Source organism: Convolutriloba macropyga, chromosome 12 (genome assembly GCF_964194025.1).
Source record: "Convolutriloba macropyga chromosome 12, txConMacr16.3, whole genome shotgun sequence".
NCBI lineage: Eukaryota > Metazoa > Xenacoelomorpha > Acoela > Convolutidae > Convolutriloba > Convolutriloba macropyga.
Window position 1 is genome coordinate 55,395,470 of NC_134479.1, and position 20,866 is coordinate 55,416,335.

Sequence of the window (20,866 nt, forward strand, 5' to 3'; positions counted from 1 at the left end):
TCTGCTAACAGGCAACAATAAAACAGCAATTTGATCAGATACTCATACAGAAAGTGCGTTTACAAATAATTTTGAATAACTACATATCATTTCATTTTTTATTAACAGCTTCAAAGTTCGTCTATTGATTTTTGTTCATTGGCAATGCCCTTAAGACGGGCATCTCCATTGTTGATTACCATACTGAAAAAACAAATTTCTATATAATGAAATATTGAATAGATTTTTAGGTGGATCAATTCTTCTTGAAAATCATTCTCTGATCAGTCTAACTCAAATATCTGATCGGAGGCATTTTTGAGCGCACTTCGGTGCCATCAGACTTAACTTCGAGCGCATTTGTGTCTCATAAGAGGCAATTTCGAGCGCAATTGGTTGTGATCAGATGTAATCAAGCGCATTTGAGTCCAATCAAAGGTAATTTCGAGCACAGTGGAGTCTGTTCTGGGGAAATTTCGTGAGCACCTAAGTTGGTCAGAAGAGGTTTTGAGTGCACAATAGTCTATTCGGGAGTGATCTTCGAGTGCACTATAAGACGTAATTATTCTGTGACTATACTGTGACTATATTCAGAAAAGATTATGAGCGCAAAAACGTGTGCACAATAGTCGGTAATGTCGGTCGATTGTCTGGAGTTGTTTTGTTTGTCAACAAATTGTCTGATTAGAAGTCATTTCGGTGCAGTAGGTCTGATCATAGTCCACACACAGTCTGAATAGTAGTCCCGAATTTAAGTGTGCTCAAAGCGCACTATAGTCTGGACCATGATTAGAAGTAATTTTGGTCTGGAAAGTCTGATCATAAGTCAATTTGGTCTGACAAGCCTGATAGGAGCTCATTTATGTCCGGATATTCTGATCACAGATAAAATTGGGTCTTGACCCCAACCTGGGATAAAATTTAATGTAACAATTGTGGTCAAACTAAACATAATTTCCGAGAACAATAAGTTTTTTGCTGCTTTGATCTCAGTTCAATGTTTGACTATCTTTCTGCATTTGAAAATCTTTTGAAAGCACACGTTACTTTTTTCCATTAATAACTGACGTAGTTTCCGGAGGCAAAATCTTGCAATAATGTAGAAATTCCTTTTTGTTTTTTTTTGCTAGGTTTGACGTGAAACACAGCCGCTGTGGTGGAAAGAAATTTCTAGTATATCAAAAAAAGACTTCAGCAAATTCGATTTCTTAATATTTTTAAATTGAAAAGTTATTCTTTTAACCCACACGAAGAATCAAATGTGGAATGCAAATGCGACATAATAATTTAATATGTCCTCTGACTACCCTATACGGGAATTTTTGGAACCAGTCAATATATGACCTTGTTTGATTTCCATGATTTTTTTTCAACGTCAAATGAAAATGAAAAATATACAGTTTTTTTAGCTTTGAATTTTTTGTATGATCCCTGTTTGATTTTTAGGAAATCATATATGATCCTTGTATGACTATTAAGGATTCATACAAATCATATATGACTTTGTATGATTACTAGGAATCATATACGACCTGTTATTAATACTAGGAATTATGTATGATGAACAACCCGGGCACTTACAAAAGAATGCAAATTTGCTCGCAAAATTTAGGGTCATATAGAGAGTAAAGAGCGGTTCAAAAGGTCATTTCTTTTTTCAATTCGAAAATTTTCAAAATCAATTTAAGCACTAAATTTACCTCAATCCGAATGCAAAATTCTCTGTTTTAAACTCAGTCAAATTTAATAGAGGCGCAGACTTCAAACAGTAAACTCGGTTTTGCTGCAGTTTTTAATATTTTTTGTGTTCTTACAGGTAGAAGGGTCAACCTCAACACTTCAATTCACATTAGCCCAAGAGAGAAGAATTGATGAATACATAATCAATGACGTCACTCATAACCGACAACTGACACATGTTATTGCTACAGATGGATGGGCGTTGATCGATACAACTGTTCTATTTCCTGGAAACAAGTATACATATCAGGTTAGGCAAATTTGATGCTTTTTTTTACCAAAACTTGATGAACACAGAATGAAAACAAATAAACAATATCTCCTTCTAAAAACTCAGGTTTAGACCTCGAGTACTGAATAAACTTCAACGCTCAGGTTTTTGAGTTTAAAATTGAATATATTTACACTATCGACTTAGTCCAGACCTAGACTTATGAAAAGACCCAAATTGTCTTGTGTGGGGGGGTCAATGTTGGCCAACGTTACACAGTCGAGGTTCGTATTTAAGGTCCGACAAAAATCTTTTCTTTGAAAATTATGGTCCAGCACGATATTTTCATGATTCGAGCAACACTCATTTCCTAAGTTTGTTTTCGGAAAGTTCGAAAAATTTTTTTGCTTGCTGTTGCACATAATGAAGCAGCAACCGAACAAAGCTATACAGCATTGCACCACTGAAGTGCAACTTAAAACACAATTCGAAAACTGCCGAAAGTCTTAAGAAAATGTGCAATTCTTAAGGTAAAGCAGATCTACTATATTACCACATTACTTGCTTGAACGAAACTAGGGAGCTTAATTATAATGATTTTCTTAGCGTAGGCCATAATGAAATTTTTTAAATGCATATTTTCGACAGATTGATGATTCTTCAAAATCACAAACGATGAAGGAGCACACATGCAGACTATATTAGAAGCAATAGTGAGCAAAAAACTTACATAAATTTTTTGAGGCAAAAGTGCAGACTCATTAAAAGACTTTCGCTCGACCCATGATTTGACAGTTGATTTTACCTGGTCAAAAAGACAAATGAATAGAATTTTTGTTGACTCATGATTTTACTTTTACTCAACCCGTATTCTTCGCCTCAAAAATTTTGGTCAACGAAAACTCCAGCTTAACTTTCGGAGTCAATGTAAAGTCCAGTGTGACAAAACCGGGGTCAAAGAAACGTTCCATTGTAACTTTTCGGGTTGAGCAAATGTCCGGAATGAAAAAATTTAGGTCGAGCAAAAATCCGGGTGATTAATAAAGCCTAGCAAAATTCTTTTCATTGCTATTATTGGTCCAGCATGGTGTATTCATACCTTATTTTGGCCGAGCTTTTCATAAATTGAGGTGTAGGCTAGGACAAGAATCCCGTTTAAAGTCTAAAACAATTGTTTTATGCCTTTTGAAGTCTGCTCTTTAACAATCAAGTCAAGAGACTTCAAATTTTGTCGTGAAATATTTCTATGAGCCTACATGTATCTCAGAGGCAAATCTATATCAGTGTTTCACAAGGGCAAATCAACGTTAAGAATAAATTCTGTTACCGTCAAAAAATTTAGCAAACTCGTGAAAAGACTTTCGCTCGACTCATGTTTAGGCAGTTGATTTTACCTGGTCAAAAAGACCAATGAATAGACTTTTTGTTGATTTATGGTTTCACTTTTACTCAAACCATATTTTTTGCCTTAAACATTTTGGTCAATGAAAAGTCCAGCCTATTCTTCTGGGTCAATGTAATGTCCAGAGTGAGAAAACCGGGGTCGAGAAAAGTTCCATCGTAACTTTTCGGGTCGGGCAAATTTCCCGAGTGACAAAATTTAGGTCGAGCAAAAGTCCGGGTGATTAATAAAGTCTAGCAATGTTCTTTTCATTGCTATTTTGGGTCCAGCATGGTGTATTCATACCTTATTTTGGCCAAGCTTTTCATAGGCGGAGGTGTAAACTAGGGCAAGCATCCCGTTCAAAGTTCAGAACAAGTGTTTTATGCATTTTGAAGTTTGCTCTTTAACAATCAAGTCAAGAGACTTCAAATTTTGCCGTTAAATATTTCTATGAACATACAAGCGTCTGAGAAGCAAAACTGTCTCAGTGTTCCACAAGGGCAAATCAACGTTAAGAATAAATTTTGATACTGTCAAAAGACTTTTTTTAAAAAATAATTGAATTGTCTCAATTAAGATATCAAGAACATTTGTGTGCTTGAATGGATATATGTACTTAACAACTTTTTTTGTACAAATGCATCTTTGACGGAGTCTGTTCAAACAGTAACAGCTTCTAACTCTAATTTCAACAGGTTTTCTTTTTTCTCTGAGTTTCTTGTTCATCCTGTTTACCTTCATTCTTTTTAACATTCAATTTAAAGGTTTTGGTTTTCCAAAATGCAATAATTATGCCTGCAGCTTCATGCATTATGAATTGAAACCTAGGTTGCAACTACAGTTAGAGCTACCAAATTTTCCTGCGACGTTTAGTTTACAAGAATTTAAATCCAAATTGAATCCGCGCATTACCAATACTGCTGGCAAAATGCACTAAAATTGAATCAGTTTTTTTAAACATTTGTAGTTTGAAATTTAATTACACAAACGAAAACACTCAAATACTCGAAATTTTGAGGCTCTCAATACAATTTCACTATTACTTAATTACATTTGTACTAATTATAAGAAATTAAATTTCAAAAATCAAATATTTTTTTTTCTGTTTGCCTTGCCCGCTAAAATTGGTCACCGACAGTACCCCTATGAAATCTGTATGAACATCTATGCATAGCCACACATTTCGTAACAAAAAAATGTGTGAACAATTGCTCATAAGAATTCATTGTTTACTTAAGAGTTGCATTTTTAGCAACACTTTGCTCTTAGAAACAGTTTCTTTTCAGAATTTCTGAACAAAATAAAATTTGTCCTCAAAAATGTTGGGCAAATAAATACTCCAGCTAAACTTTTTGTGTCAATGTAATGTCCAGAGTGAGAAGACCTGATTTGAGCAAAATTCTAGCGTAACAGTTTTGTTTTTTTAGTATCTCTTTAAAAAAGTTAATATCGGTTTATTAACCATTGGTCAGTTAACGAGGCAATGAACTATCACAAAATTTGTCTGAACTAGTGTTGCGAAATGGGAATTTTTCGAATTAAAACCCGTCATTAAATTACACCCTTCATTCAGATTTAAATACAATAAAAGCTGGAGGGTGCTGTGCGTTACAGGCCTATTAAACGGTAAAGGGGCATAATGGGAAAGACCCGTACATTTCACATTAATATAATATTTTTGCACTTTGAAATTCAGTTTAAACAATGTCATAAAATTAGTTAGTTTCTGAATTATGTTATATTTTTTTATAATTTAATATTATGACTTCCAAGAATCAGTTATGTTTTATAAGATCCAGTTGGCTCTTACGATTCAGCACAGGAAATAATTCAAAAAACAAATTTTTTCTTCGCCGTACACAGCAAAAAGTACACAAAAACAAGCAAATTTGTTTGATTGTGTTGGTTTTTTCAAGGCACATATTTCAAAATTAAAGTTATAAGCGAGCATTGAATGCAATGAAAACAAGATCAAATTATTTGACATTTGAGAAAGTTTGAAAAAAATCTGTCACCTTTGTCCACAATCTGTGTTTTTGAGCTATTGTCTATCGGAAACTGCTAACAAAGTGCCATGATTTCATCATTTTAATAATTGCGGTTTGAAAAAAGCAAATTGCTGATTTCAACGTACTTGTAACTAACAAACTTTAGTTCTTGAATTATATCTTAGATTAATTTCAATAAAATCGAGAAATCTAGATTGAGGCTAATTTGCTATAGAAAGACAGTGAAAACAGCGACATAAATCCAAGACAAATGTGACGAGGTTATGTCCTATTTGTCCAAAATTTGGTCAATTCGGTCAACAAATGACAAATGTGCTTTTCGAGACCTGATGAGAAAATAGATAAAAACAATATTATTGGGGGCTGTATATCACAAACAGCAAATGATATCATAACTCCTCATTGGCTGAAGTAGGAGTTAATCGGAATTTCGCATAAAATTGCTGCAGCTCTGCCATGTGCACGTCTTAGTTGCCCGGAGGTTGGTTACAGAGCAAATCAGCACTGAATCAGTTGAATGATATTCTGGTTTTCTGGATTGCCAGTACTCTGTTCACGTCACAACTTACACTGGATTTCTGAGTAAAATTTAGTGCTTGAAAAATAATATGTTCAGCCTAAATCCCGCTAACAATGTTTGCTTTATACGCGATTCGATCTTCCGCGTGATTACTTGTAACATTTTGATTGCGTAGCAAGTCGTAACCACTCAGCTAAGTGGGCTTAGTGCTAATTACCTACAAGCTACCTTAAAAATAACTAGCGTGTATACTTTTACAGTAATTACCAGTTCTAAGCAATACAAGCTTAACTTTATGCTGCGCAGACTTAGCTTCGGTGCATGAATAATTTTCATACTATATGCAATAAATTTTGCATGGGCTAATGATATCATCTCAATATAATCATAATGAAGGAAAAGAGCTTCTAAAGAAACTTAAAATAATCTGGAGATGCAATGTTTTGGAATTGAATTAATTTTTTACTCTTGAAATGTGTTGGTTCAGCGCTGAAATGCTCTGAAACTCAAGTCCGCTTGTCCATTGGACTTGATGCGAATCTATGAAAACTTAACATATTATCACAAAATTTAATAAGATGAATCATAATGACCGATATGGAACTCAAAAAATCATTAGCGAACTTTTGTCGTCCCGTCCCACCGAATACTGAGTCAGCACACACAATTCTTTGATGTTACAAACACAATCAAATTGATCAAAACGTCTCCTTTTCCCACTCCACTTCTCGTTCATTCTTCAGGTTTACGCCTCGACTTATGAAAAGACTATGCTCGACCTATTAAAAGACTATGCTCGACCTTAATTGGCTATGAAAATACCTTACCTGGACCCATGAAAAGGCTTTACCTCTACTTTAATTAGGAGCTGTATTTGTAGTCAATATTGGACACCCCTACTAGAATTATAAAGTCTTTTCATAAGTCGAGGTCTAAACCTGCCCCCCCCCCCAAAAAAAATATCACCTGGATAAAAAACCAACAAAAAATCGTGCTTATTTCTCTCGGTGAAGTTTCTTTGTATTCAAAATTATTGGAAAAGCTATGCAAATTTCCAAGACCATAATGGCTTCTTGGGTACCATATTCATGACCATAAAATGCTCCATTGGTGGGAAAAACATCGAAAACCTGCTGCCGTGCCTAAAAATCTTGAAAATGATACCAAAGATCTTCTATGGCTTCTTAGAAACCATAGCAAGATCGTGCAAGAAATTTTACTTAGACTTGGATGGAACCATATATGGTCTTTGATATGGTATCTAAGAAGGGTCATCCCGGGTAGTTTAGATCTATTCTGTGAGTCATGGCTTGTCGAGTGACGTCATAACAATTGAAGACTCAACCCATCCTCTGCCTCCGACAGAAGACAGCGATGCTAGATTTGTCACTTCAACCGAAATCTTCTTGAAGGTCGAATACTTCGAGACTGTTGAGGTACTTTGACACTTAAATAATTTGTTCAAATTACTGGGCAAAGTTTTGTTAATTGTGAGTAAATTGGACGTACATCAAGGTTTGATAAGGAACGCAGGTTGGGCAGCTGAACGATTGTTTAATAACATCAACCGAATTAAAAATTTTGGCAGGTTCGTGAAAAAAGTTTGATCTCACGTGGAAAACGGTGCAAAACTTTTTTTTCCCGGAAAAAAGTTCTCATGCAATGATGAAGTTGTTCAAACACAATTATTATTTCAAATAGAGTTCCTAATTTTTTGTAAACAAAGATATAGGAGAATTATAAAGGAGGTTTTTTTTACTTCAAAATTTCGCAAATTTGAGTTGCAATTATAATGAATTTACAAAAAAGGTTTGTATTTACTTCTAGCGTTTTCATTACTCAAAACAGGTTTGATAATTTTGATAATTTGACTTACAAGGAGGCTCGGCAATGTGGGTTTGCAAATAAAGCTCCGACCCTGCTCATCTACATTTTTCACTTAAATGCCTACCAAATGAGGAAGAGATAAAAAATAACATAACAACATATCGTTCAACAAACTACTAAATGAAAAAAACAATCTACCTAAAAGCGCCTATGAGACTTGTGACTAACAAATATGACTACCAGAAAAGACAGCGATAAACATCAAATAATTACAAATATTAATTACTACCAAAACTCGTTTGTCCATTCTTTGAAAAACCATTAATAACCAAATCAAAATGGCATCAGATAAAATTTATACTAAGAAAAGTTACTTGTAATTTATTATAAAAAATATGGGACTTTTCCGCAATGTGACCTTGTAACAAGTCGACAAGAACAGAGCAAAAGGGCAAAGTTTAATAAAAAACACTTCTTTTCTTGAAAAGAATTAATTTCAATCTAATTAGAAACTTTTTGCAACAAATGAAATCATTGAGATCTTCTTTCAAATCTCCATAAAAAGCAATTGAGATCTTTCATTATCCAGGATAGGTTAGACGACTACAAAAGGAAACAACAAATATAGGCAAAAGGACAAATTTGCACGATAAAATTTGCAAGAAAAAATTTGCACGAAATAATTTGCACGAGAAAGATGTCTCAGTTAATTAATCATTAGGCTGTTCATTAGAAACATATAAAACTTTCGATTGCGTTTTTTATACATGACCAAAAGACCGCTCATCATTGTGATAAGAAAACAAAATCCTGCAAAAATGGGCGCAAATGTAAAGATCACGAATATTTTATGAGAAATGGTTGTATCAAGAACAAAGACCATTTGAGGAAAATGAAACAGCTTTCAACAGCAAATTATAGTTCAATAGACGAGGGATGTGATTTGTCTACAGAGATGCTAAGCTACAAGATAACAAACAAAAGATTCTAAAATTAAAAAAAAAACAAATGTTTTCAAAAATCATAGCCATTATAAACTTTCGACTCAGACAGTGAACAGTTTATCTTGGAACTTCTTGGAAAACTAATTCTGCGTCTTATTAGTGAATCTAATTTATAAGACAACATGACTATGAAACAACACTGTATACAAGTGGAACTAAAAAAGTTCACGAACAACTTTGCGAAACCACCGTGTTGGAGCCATTGAAATTATAAAATAATGAAATATTATTTGTAAAATAATTGAAATAAAATCTTCATTTGCGTCTCTTTTGATCATCATAATTTCTTCTCAAAAAGGCTATCAATTAATAAAAGCAAAAATGAACCACAAAAATTGAGAAGTATATAAGTTTTAAAAAATTCATCTGAAACAAATTGTCTAAGCCCTGAAGACATCAGTTAAAAAGTTTACACAATAGAAAAATAACTGTTTGATTCAACAAAACTTTAAAGAAACTGCTCAATGGAGAGGCTTAGTTACGAAAAAGATACAACATTTCAAACAACACAATTTCAAAAAACGTAAACCAGGACAAAAAGGGATAAGTTGAAGAATATTTTGGCTCTTTATTCCAGAAATTAAAATGACAGTCAATAAAACCTTTAGCAATATACCAATTGCAGTCATTAGGCTCAATAATGTATCCTTATTTGGCTACTGATATCTTTGATTAACCAATAATTGGCACACGACAACAAAAATCATCAACAAACACAGGGCAAAAATAAAAAAAAAATCTACCAAATTCTGCAAGAGAATGGTGTCGCAGCCCACAAAAAAATATGTTATGAAAACAATAAATATGTTCAATAAAAAGTTTAATAAATTTCATTTTAACTTACATCTGTTAAGTATTTGACAATTTACCAAAGAAACAAAAACAACCTCAAAAATGGGCATTCAAGCACAAAAATCACAAATTTGTAAGAAAACTCGTATTACCAAATTTAAGAAAACGTTTTTCTAAAATTATCAGCCGAAAAATTAGTTTTTATTCGATAAGAAGAAACATTTGACCTGTGTTTAATGAGAATATGCAAAAAGTTGACTGATTTAATATAAAAAGAGGACCAGTTCTAATAATCAGTGAAATTTTTTTAAGACAAATACATTCAATGACATGAGAAACGTTAGGTAACAACCGATTGCATGGTTCAGTTTCACTAACCCCTCATGAAGAAGCCATTTGGACCTTTGAATGGTTAGACTTAGTAATCAGACTGCAAAAAAATAGAAAATTAAAAACAAAGGCAAAACCCAAGATTTCAATCAAAGTTTGCTAAAACTCTTGCTCAAAGACATAAAAACCTTTATGTTCTCCGAAAATAAACTATAACTACAATCGGCTTCCTCATTTTCACGTAAATGGGAGTTGTCATCAATGGAGCCGTGAATAAAGAAACAGAAAAATGGAAAGCAAATTAATTTGAAAAAAGGCAGCGTCAAAATAAAACTTAAAAAAGTTGTGATTGTAATAATCCATAACAAGATCAAACCTATACCTGATTTTGCTGGGCGCCAAACAATCCAACCAATTAATCCAAATGTTTGCAAAATAAACCAACTGTTGAGTGAGGCTCTTAAATAAAATATAAATGATGCAATTTGTATAATTATCGACTTAAATCTTCAAAAACGGCTAAATTTCAATTCTCGCTTAGAGCGCCTAATTTCGACTAGCGCTCTGTTGGCGATTGAGGAGTCTGTGTCAAAGTTGTTAGGTCACTACGTTAAGATAGTAAACCAATAATGCTTATTTTGTGCCGTTTTTGATGAAAAGAGTTTTCAAATTTTGAAAATTTTATCAAAATTTTAGGCAAAAAAATTCAATGAAACGATTCAGCAGCGCTCTTCAATCTCAAACAGTAACAAAAAACTTTGCCGTTAAAAATATTGGATTGTTTTAAATTATATTAGCGGAATTTTGCCAGGTTATAGCCAAAATTACTGAAAATGTGAATAAAAACTGTCGAATACTCACAAAATTCTAACCTCGATAACTCCTTGTAAAAAACGAATATCGAAAAAATCTCTTTAATTCCAGATTCTAGGGTGTACTTGCTTTGAATGATGCCACTCACAACTCTCTACGGTCGGCAATATATTGGTCGGTTAAAATTTTCTGAACAAAAAAAACCCAGTTGAGTATACAGTTCCTGCCTCCCCAATAAAGTGGGGGCCGGAACAACAAGAATGATATCCTCCGATGGAAACGTTTTTCCACAAGGTATAAAATAGAAAAATTTATTAGTGAAAACAACTAAAATTTATTAGTGATAACAATTAAATCATAAAACAAAAAGACTGAAATCACATGACATGAAACTGAAAATTAGACTAGTTTTTTTCCAAATTATCGAAATTGATTCAGAAAGACCGAGTCAACTAAAAAGTGTTAGAAATTGATCAGAAAATTACTGAAATGCGACAACATATTTGAAATGCTACATGATTTCAAGACAAGAAGATATGAGCAAACTGGCGAAATCATAAGAAATCATTGTAGAAATTTAAATTTCTTACCTATCTTGAACTAATGATGTGTTTTGAAAACAATATTTAAAAAAATAATTAGAAAGTAAATTGAAACAATTCTATTTCATTGGATCTAAAGTAAAACTCGCTCACAAGTTTTTGAAAGAAAGAACAATAACCATAGTACTCCTAAATAAGAGGTTGGTTACAAAAATCCTTCGCACAGTTTGCTAGTGCGTGACGATTATTACAAAAGACATCAAAAAATAAATAAAACTATGACTAAAAGGGTCAGAAAATTGGGCAAAAATTTCAAAAAACGAAGCCCCAGTGATAATGAAAAATCAATCGTATATTGTCCGATTAATCTTTTTCCGAAAAAAACTGTCTCATAAGAACTTGCAGGAAGATGCATCGTTTACATGAACTTACAAAAAAATGGTCAAATCTTACACAGTAAAAGTTCTTTTTAACCTATCACATATTACTCAATTACTTGGAGATAAGAGGCAGTGGAAATCAGCCCTGCATAAGTCTAGAGACAATCTGGATTTTAGGACGGCCAGTACTTTGTTCATATCCCAATTTACAGTCCTGATTTCACAGTTAATATCACTGCAAGAAAAATAATATGTTGAGCTGAAATCCCGCCAGCAGGGTTTGCTTTATGTGAGATTTGAACTCTCGTGTGGTTACTTGTAACATCTAATTTGTGTAACAAGACGTAGCCGATAAGCTATATGTGCTTTGTGGTAATTGCCTACACGCCAGGTAAAGTATAAATGGTGTGTATACGACTATAATAATTATCAGTTATGTGCTACAAATGTGTGGCATTGTTCTGCTTAGACTTGATTTTGGGGTATGAGAAAACTTCAGAGTATACAGGATAAGTTTAGTCTTAGCGAATTCTAGGACCTCAATATAATCATAATGAAGAAAATCTGCACAAAAAGAAACCTGAAAAATAGTAGAATGCATTGTTTCTGAACTGAATTTTATGCAGTTGAAATGTGCTGGATTGGCGCTGAAATGCTCTGAGGCTCAAGGCCGGCTTCAGCTACAACTGCCGCTGAGTCAATTTATTCCTAATTGTTGATTAGATATCATGAATAGTTTACATTTGGACTGCATTTATTTGGATTGCCTTTATTTGGACAGCAGAATATCCAGTACAGTTTTTTTTATACAAAATGTTTAATTAGTTCATATGGTACTCATGAGAATTTGAAAAATCGGTGCGTTTTCTTTCGATGATGTTATATTTTCCCTTCCCTGTCAACCAAAAGCTATTAGGGATCAAAATCATAGCGACAGAATTTTTGATAAATTTTTTAAAAGTTCTGAGAAACTTCGAAAAGCTCATCTGTTTAATTTCTTACCAAACTATACCAGTTTACCGGGATACTTTGGGGTTTCAAGTACATGGCAAACATTTCAAACAATAACTTCAGAGATAACAGAACAGATAATTGAATTGAACTGCATTAATTTTTCACTTCAGCCTAATCATTCTTTTCGAAGTTTTTTCTCATGAATAGTTTCGATTTTTTTTCTACACCAGCAGCTGTATATTTTACAATAAGATTCCTAACTAAAGATAAGCAATTCCATGTAGAGAAGCTCTTAAAACCTAAAAACAACCTATAATATAGTTAATTGACCAGAAAAATGCAATCCTATTGTTTGAATGAACTCTTCTAGAAAAAGTTGATAACAAAGAAAATACACAAGATTGGCTTTTCAAAATCGAAGCTGGCACTATCAATTGATAAAAAAAAACTGTCGTTTACTAAGTTATTTTTGGAAAAAGCAAAATACCTTGCAGCTTATTAATTTTTAGCTCACGCGTTGCTGAACGTTTTCTAAATCGTTATTTTTTAAGAATAAATTCAGAAACTTGAGAACCTATCATAATAGAAAACACGGTTACAGTTCTTCGTAATCATCTTTTCAGATAATGCACAAAAATAACTCCAGAATCACGGGGCGATAACAACAGTTTCTCATTGCAAACCTGTATTAAAAGCAATTAAAAGACTAGATAAAATACTAGCTGAATAAAATACAAAACTTTAGATGTTTAATTGTTTTACTGCCTGGCTAATATTTAACCATTTTAATCTAACAAGGATTACATCTCCAACGTACGTGCGAGCCTCTTGTTGGAGCCCTGGAACTGGCCTCCTCTTATAAATTGCATCAAAAAGTTGGAGGAACTGGTAATTGTAAGCAAGCGTATTGCAAATCCAAAATAAAACTTCAATTGCAATTCTAATGTAAATATTATTTTGCAATTCAAAAATAAAACTTAATTTGTACATATAAAAAAACTTATACTGCAAATCTAATACAAAACTTATATTGCAAATCTAATAAGAAAATTATATTACAATACTAAAATGAACGTTATATTGTAATTCTATCAAGAAACATAAATTGCAATTCTAATTTGATATTTTGCAATTCTAATATGAAGCTTCTATTGTATTGCTATTATAAAACTTATTCTACTAGATTCTATTATTCTTTTACACTATTATATTTGAAACTTAAAATGAAATTCTAATATGAAACTTATATTGCAAATCTAATAAGATTTTATTTGCTATTATAATATCAAGCTTCTCTTGTTTTTCTATTATACAATTTATTCTATCAGATTCTATAATTCTATTGTATTTGAAACTTAGAATGAAATTTTAATATGAATATTGTATTGCAATTCTAATATGAAACTTATATTGCAATTTGTTGTGAAGCTTATATTGCAATTCTACTACGAAGCATATAATGAAATTACAATATTAAATTTTCATTGTAATTCCAAAAGGGAACTTATTTTGCAATTCTATTATGAGACTTATCTTGCAATTTTATTATGAAATCTATGTTGCAGTTGTAATAAAAACATTATATTGCAGTTTTAATATGACACTTCTATTGCAATTCTAATATGATAAGTATATAGCAATTCTAATGCGAAACTTATTATGCAATTGTAACAAGAAATTTATAATGCATTTCTAATGTGACACTTATAGTGCAATTCTAATTTTAGAATTATATAGCAATTCTACATTGACACTTATATTGTTATTCTAATATGACACTTACATTGCAATTCAAAAATAAAACTGATATCGCTATTCTTCTAACATAAAATTTATATTAAAATACTAAAAAGAACATTATATTGCAATTCTATCATGAAACATATATTGCAAATCTATTTTGAGACTTATATCCTTTTTCTGATATCAAAATTATTTTTGATTCTAATATGAAACTTATATTGCAATTCTAATATGAAAATTATGATACAATTGTAAAAAGAGACATATATTGCTATTCTAATATGATTCATTTTCGCATTTCTATTATGAAGCGTCTATTGATTTTCTCTTTTAAAACTTATTCTATTAGATTCCTTTTTTCTATTTTTCTCTCATATTTGAAAATTAGAATGCAATTCTAATATGAGATTTATATTGCAATTCTAATGTGAAACTTTTAATGCAATTCTAACAAAAAACCTATAATGCATTTCTTATTTGACACTTATAGTGCAATTCTAATACTAAAATTATATAGCGGTTCTAAAATGGCACTTGTATTTTTATACTAATTTGACACTTCTATTGCAATCCTAATATGGTAATTTTATAGCAATTCTAAGGTGAAACTTTTAATGGAATTGTAATAAAAACTTATAGTGCAATTCTAATATTAAAATTATATAGCAATTCTAAAATGACAGTTAAGTTGCATTTCTAATATAAAAATTGTTTTGATTTTCCAATTTGAAAATTATAATTCAATTCTAATATGACATATATATTCCAATTTGAAAATGAAACTTTTATTGCAATTCCAATATGAATTTTTTTGCAGGTCCAATGTGAAGCTGATATTGCAATTCTAATATGAAACATATAATGAAATTATATAAAACTTATTTTGCATTTCCAATATAAAATTTACTTTGCAATGCTAATATGAAACTTAAAAAGCAATTCTAATTTATAGTGCGATTCTAATTTTAAAATAGTATTGCAACTTTAAAATGACACTTATATTGCAATTCTTATGAGAAACTTTTTTTGCAATTCTATTTTTCTAACATTGCATTTCAGTTATTGCATATTATACTGCTTATATAATTCTAATTATAATATTGCAATTATAAAATAGCAATTTTAATTTACATACTATTTTAGTATCTAAAAGTGTCTCTAGTACCGGCAGAGGGCAACTGTGCAGCCGGATGCTCGTTTCCTGCCCCTTCCACCACTTCTGTTCAACTAACTGGACTAGCCCCCGGACAAAGTTACAACATTTCACTCTCAACTGAGAGCAATGGAAAAGACAGTGAGCCAGTTATCGTGAAACAGGCAATGGATCCCGGTCAAATAGTTGCGTTTCAGTCCATAACTTCGTCAGACAAGGTTATGTAGTCAGTTTTCAGGATATGAAAGGCAAATTTTTTAACAAAATTTGTTGAAAAGATGGTTCTCTTACTGCTTTTTTATTTTCATAGGTTCACTAAGACTCCTTTTTAGCGTTGACTGAGAACGTCACAATTTTTCGCTAAATTGGTTTACAAAAAAAAACATTTTAAGAGTCTCGATAAAAGAACTTATCACGAAATTTAAGATACTTCAACACATGTATATATACAGATTTAAGAAGTTGTTTACTTATTGTTGGATGTCCGGAAATTTTTTTTTTTGCAGAAAAAGTAAGAACAACCTCTTTTAACGCGTATCATCATTGCGAATTTTGATTTCAATCAATGTTTAATTGCCGTCCTCATCTTCTCAGATGGCTATAATTGCGCACCTATTACAATTCAAAGAATTTGTGTTGCTTTTGACACATTAAGACAACCGTTTTTAGCCGTTTCTTCGAACATATTTCTTGATTTTATAGTTATTTTTTTATGATCTGTTCACACATTTTCATGATTTTTGAAGTCCAGTTCCAAAACAACGGATGTGGAGCGAAAAAGCAAGTAAATTTGGGGTGAGAATTCCTTCACTCAAATTTTGAAGTGGAAAACGTTATCTGAACAAAAATTTGCTTTCTCTATTGTGATTTTTTTGTTCACAAGCGGAAATTTGTCTCTGATTTTTACTGTTTTTCTCTTCAATGTTTTTCATTGTTTTTTTCTAAATGGTTTTCAAATCGATTTATAAATCATTCTAGGTCTAGTTTTTTTCTTTAGTCAGAGAAAACTCAAGAGCGTCCCTAGTTCAAAACAAATGTTAAATTTGCAAATATTTGCAATAATTTGCTCGATAAAGTCAAATTTTTAAAAATTTGCAAATTATCTCTTCGCAAAGTCAAATTTGCAAAATTTTGCAAAATAATGTTAAGTTTGCAAATAATTGCAAACGATCGGCCCAGTTCGTTCTGGTCGAGCTCTACTTAATACAGCAATGAGTTTTCTTTTCCTAACCATTTCTCTGAGATGGCCAACTACTAACCATTAGGGACAAAAATATTTAAACGTGTTTGCGAATATATGTAAATTTATTGAAATATTTTACAAAATTTGCAAATTTCTCTATAAAATTTTGCAAAATTGACATTAAGCATAGGGTTTGTTTTAGTAGCCTTTCATATGTTTGTGTGCTAAAGCTGCTGAGAAGCCCTATACTCAAGGTCAAATGGTTATTCTAAGTCCTCTAAAGCTCAAAATGGTACAGTTAATATAATTTTTGTCATATTTAGTTTTAGATTAGACTGGTCTTAATTGATATTGATCATAGTTTTTAAAGAATATCATTTAAACACAGAAAAAAAAGATAGATTTTGCAATTGCATTAAAAAAGTTATTTTTAAGCGTTTGTCAATTTGCAAATTTTTCATCGGTCATTTGTTGACCACGGTCTTTACGTACTTCGATTTTAAAGATTCCAACAGTGAACCGCATTATGCGGTATTTTTAACCTAAATGCCCTCCGACTACGTTATAATCGAATTTGTGGCTAAAGTTTGCGTTTTATGCTCCGTATTGACGAGAATAGAGGGGCACGCAGAAATACGCAGCAGTTCAAAACTATAAGTAGCGTAAATTAGCCGCCAAAGCTTGATCTGGATGTGTGAAATCAGCTTGATGTTAGCGCATGAGCTTTCTCACTTTTTATTTTTGACCTCATACAGAAACCCCCCTTCGAGCTAGGTTTCACCCAGTAGATTTGTACGAAACTGTGAGTGTTTTCTTATTCCAAGCGATTTGGTCAGAATATCTGTAGGCATGTTTTATGTTGGGAAATAAGACAGTTCAAATTTCTAGTTTTCTACCAATTCTCGCAAAAATTTTAGTTTTATAGCAAACTGTCTAGTTTTTCCACGATACATAGAATACTTACTAAGGGCAATACAAGTCTGGTTATCCACAACAATTTTCAGAGGTAATTTACAGAAAAATACTAAATCCTCCAGAATTCAACTTAGGTGGATGGATTCTTTTTTCGTTTCAACAACAGAGTTAAAATTTTCTTCAGCAGCTGTGCAAAATATGTTGCTAAAGTCTTTTGGACCTTACAACCCCAATTTATGGCTCCAGGCAGCTCACTTAGCATAAAACAAATACCTGAATTCCTCCTCCTGTTATCTATGTTCCGTGCCAAATCAGCATCAGAAATAGTCAACAATTCCAGAACCTGAGTTATAAGGAAATATAAAGTTTGATTCCTTTTTCCTCTTAAATATCTAAGAACACTCTTAGCCGCTTTTCAATGAACTTCTCCGGGATTTTCAGTATATCTTAGAGCAATAGCAGCAAAACAAATATCGGGTCTACTTGACAAAAGTAAATAGTTCAGACAACTCTATCAAACTTCGAAAATTAGTTTTACTCAATCTAATTTCTTCCTCATTTCCCTCCTAAAGACAGTCGGTTTTTTGAAATTTTGCAGTTTTCCTCTAATGGTATATCAATTGGCTTGCAACTGTTCAATTTGAAAGTTTCTAAAATCATTTCAAGGTATTTCTCTTGGCTAATTTTTATATCAGAGGAATTCAATTTTCATTCCTAAGAACGACGGCTAATCTGAATAATCACTATTTTTTATCTTTCTCGGAAACTTCAGCATGTAACCAATCACAATATATTTCAGAAAGGCCGCAAACTATCAAATCATCTACCCGTAAACAAAAAGAAACAGTTATTTTTCCGTCCTGCTTTTTTATAAACAAACAATGGTCATGAAATGAGTTAACAAAAGTTAGTGCAATCAACAAAACCTTCAAAGTTAAAAATCAGTTTCTTCCAGGTTCTTTAAAACCATGAAAACTTTTTCAACCTGCAACCAAAGAGCTTTTCATTTTCATCCAAATTTTCAAAACTATCAATTTGTTTAACAACTAAATCTTTTTCAATTGGAGCATTTAAATAAGCAGTTTTTATGTCAATTTTTATTAATTAAAAAGCGTTAAAAATAGCCAGACTCATCAAAATTTTAATGGTTGAAAGAATAGATCTAGGTGAGTATGCTTCAAAAAAATCTTTACCGAAAATTTTGATAAAATCTTTTGAAGAAAAGGAGCTTTTTAACGACATATTTCAAAATAATATTTCAGGACCAAGTTTCAAAGCAAAATGCCATCTAATTCCTATTATTTTTTTTATCATTTTTCACAAAGGAGCAAATATTTTTCTCAACTAAAGAGCCGTACACTTTTTGCATTGCTGTGAACCAATCTGGATTTTGCAAAGACCCATCAACTTTCTTTGGAAGCAAACGATCAATAGGAAGTTGACTCAAAGAAGAAACTTTTTTTGATTCTTTATCAGTTTCTTCTTCCAATTTTTGTGTTTTCGTATGTTTGAAGATAAATTCATTTTCAATAGACCTTACGTTTTGCCGCTTTGAGTTTTGAATTCACCTTTTTGTTTTTCAAACCCAATCAAACAGCACTTACTATTATCAGAATTCGCATGAAATATTTCTTTTTTCGAGGCTTGATCTAAATTTTCGCGAGCTGATTTTTCAATTTGCTTAAACGGCACACAAACAAAATTTTAACAAAGATAATTTAGATTTTTTGCACATCATTTCAAATATGAGTTTTCTCCATAGCTGAAAGCAAAAGCATGTTTTTGACGTGAAAAGTCACGTTCAAAGCATATGTCCGATATTCTTTGTCCAAGCATGTGTTATCCAAAAAAGCGAGCCATAGCAACAGGGATTCACCGTTTTCTTTCAATTTTTTCCTGTGTTGTATATTGAACAGAGCTTTCAAAACCAATTCTTTGGTTCCTACAATAGCGCTTAAACTCATTTAAAATGTATTCTCCCCATCCATCAGAAACTAAAATGCCTGTTCTTCTAACATCAACACAAAACTGTTTGAACTTGTCCATGACCTCGTCTTCCGTTTTTTTTCGTAAAGTAAACATTTGAGAAACGATTGGAAGCATTTACATGTCCAATGGCATAATAATGGCCATCAACAGCTTCGGGAGAAATTTTTCTTTAAGACATCTGTATGCACAACGTCCAGAATTTTGATAGCTCTTTTAATGCAATCCTTAGGAAGAAGCTGTTTTTTTTCGATTTATTCAACTAATAAAATTCACAACACTCAATTTTTGAGTCATTTTTTTCTTTCCCTCAACAAATTCTGGCAAGCGTTTCAAATCAAGAAAGATAATATGTTGCATCATTGGATGCCAGATTTAAAAAATGTAAATATTAAAGCAACTTTCAATTGAACAGGGAAATTTTTCTTCAGTTTTTCAACAGAGAAACAATCAATTTTCAACTTGGAATCAAAACGAGATTTTTTTAAAAAACAGTTTAAGTTTTTCACCGGAAGAAACATCAAACCCACTTCTCTAAGTTTTTAAAAAGAAATTAAGTTTTTTGAGTTATCAGGTACGATTAAAGCATCATTTAAAGCATACTCTTTTTCAGTTCTTCATTGCTATTCTTTGCAAATTTTTCAACATCCACTTTTCACTTTTCCTGATATTGAAGAGTGCGTTTTGTTGGCATTGTGATTTATGCCAGATAAATTTTCATCCACGTTACTAAAAGTGTTTTATCTTTAATCCTGTAGTTTGTTGCGCCAGAGTCAATAAAAAAATGTTGATGATCGACAAAGATCTCACTCGAGAAAAAGCTGAAACTTTCCTCTTTTTGTTCATCCAAAACTAATTTTTGACTTTCTTTCGAAAATTTTTTTTGTTTTTTTTTATTGCAAGGGATTCAAATTTCTTGTAAGTGAAACAATTTACGGGCAATATGTCCAATTTTTGCAATTAAAACATGTTTTTTGTTTTCATGTCGTTGTGCTCGACAAAATTTCGCAATGTCAACCCTTTTGCGACCACTAAAACGATGATCATTGGCAAAGAAAACGGATTCTGTTTTTTCTGTGTTCCTTTTGTTGCGTATCTCAATTTCAAAGTTAAATAAATAATTTTCAATTTCATTCAAGTATTTAACTTGATCATATTTTACAAGAGTAAAAAAAATTCACATTCACGATGAAATCCCTGCAAAAATATCGCGACAAACAATCTTTCACTTATTGACTAATCATTTTTGAAAGGTTTAACTGCCTGTCTTCGGTTCTAGTAACACAGTCGACTGTATTTTCGTTTCTGTATTTATCTAAATTTGTTAAATCAGATATCAGTTTTTGTGAACGCGTTATCTCAAAGCTTTTAAACTTCATACATAACACGTTCCAAGCTTCA

The 20,866-nt window shown here is 31.9% G+C and overlaps 1 protein-coding gene across 1 annotated transcript in view; it reads left to right on the forward strand.

The window, feature by feature from the left end:
- Window positions 1-6,908: 6,908 nt before the first annotated feature.
- The window catches only part of LOC142350551 (uncharacterized), a 61,666-nt gene continuing 47,708 nt past the window's right edge, over window positions 6,909-20,866 (forward strand). The window contains exons 1-3 of the mRNA XM_075402401.1: window positions 6,909-6,920; window positions 7,133-7,279; window positions 15,372-15,599. Coding sequence (XP_075258516.1) covers window positions 6,909-6,920; window positions 7,133-7,279; window positions 15,372-15,599 — 387 coding nt within the window. The remainder of the gene's footprint in view (window positions 6,921-7,132; window positions 7,280-15,371; window positions 15,600-20,866) is intronic.